We start from the raw sequence: 1,033 nt of genomic DNA, 5'->3' as shown, positions 1-1,033 counted from the left end.
ACGGGACACAGCAATGCTCTGCAGCATGGGCTCTGCTGCGCGTGGTCCAGCCCCCCCTTCCCCGCCCGCAGACTGGGTTTCTCTGGGTTTTTGCTCCACTCTGCCGGTGAGCAGGCAGGGGACGGGGGGAGCAGCAGCACCCACTCACCCAGCACCAGCGTGGGCCAGCTGGAGATCCGTGCCTTCAGGCCTTGGTAGAAGATCTGGTGCAAGAACATGATTGTTTCGCTGGAAGAGAAAGCGGGGGGTGGAAGAGCAAATCAACGCATGGCAAATAATGAATAATGAAAGGAAACCACCAGCCTGGGGAGGGACAGGGGAGCCTGGGGAGGTGGCTGGACAATGTGGGGTGCAGGGGTGTCCCCGCCCCGCCCTGCTACAGCATCCCCGGAGCATCACCCCTGTGGCACCTCCTCGTGCCACTGCCCAGCCCACAGTGGCTGCTCGTGCAGGTGACCCACGGGGATGGTGACCATCCGGCCAGGGCGTGGGGGCCAGGCTGTGGGCTTCCTGGGACCCCCCCAGCACCCATCCTGGGGACACCAATGGGGGACATCAATGCCCACCCGCAGGCTGCCAGCCCCGGTGGGGAGCTACGGAGCCCCGGGAGCCGGGATGCGCTGACCTGTTGAGGAAAATGCTGCTGACATCGTCATGCGTGATGGGCGGCTTCTTGGAGCTGGCCGCCATGCGCAGCGGGCGCAGGAAGTTGTTGACGAGGATGTGGATCTGCTGGACATACTCGGCCTCCGCCTCCAGCATGCTGAAGACCACCTGGTTCCTCTTGCGCATGCTGTCGGCGTGGGGGGACCTGATGTAGTCCTGGATGATGGTCTTCCACTTCCTCCGGCACAGCCAGCCCCGCAGGAAGCTCTGCACCTGCCCAGGCAGCAGCGGCGATGTTAGTGGCCGGGATGATGAGCTGGTGGGTGCCCTGCAGTTCCGCAGAGAGGTGTCCCCGGCTCCGTGCTGGGGTGTGCAGCCGATGCTGCTCCGAGTCCACCCGGCAAACCAACACAAACTCCCTGAACTG

At 64.3% G+C, this 1,033-nt stretch overlaps 1 protein-coding gene across 1 annotated transcript; it reads right to left on the bottom strand.

Moving 5' to 3' along the window:
* Positions 1 to 99: 99 nt before the first annotated feature.
* On the bottom strand, positions 100 to 879 carry LOC104471551 (ras-specific guanine nucleotide-releasing factor 1-like; the record flags this gene model as incomplete). Its single annotated transcript, XM_010086927.1, has 2 exons — positions 100 to 228; positions 626 to 879. Coding segments are annotated over 2 exons (383 nt in total), but the record flags the coding sequence as incomplete, so codon positions are not given.
* Positions 880 to 1,033: the final 154 nt, after the last annotated feature.

This window comes from Pterocles gutturalis, unplaced genomic scaffold (assembly GCF_000699245.1).
Source record: "Pterocles gutturalis isolate BGI_N339 unplaced genomic scaffold, ASM69924v1 scaffold31901, whole genome shotgun sequence".
Classification (NCBI taxonomy): domain Eukaryota; kingdom Metazoa; phylum Chordata; class Aves; order Pterocliformes; family Pteroclidae; genus Pterocles; species Pterocles gutturalis.
The sequence above is the reverse complement of the archived record's forward strand: the minus strand, read 5'-3'. Positions and strand labels throughout refer to the sequence as shown.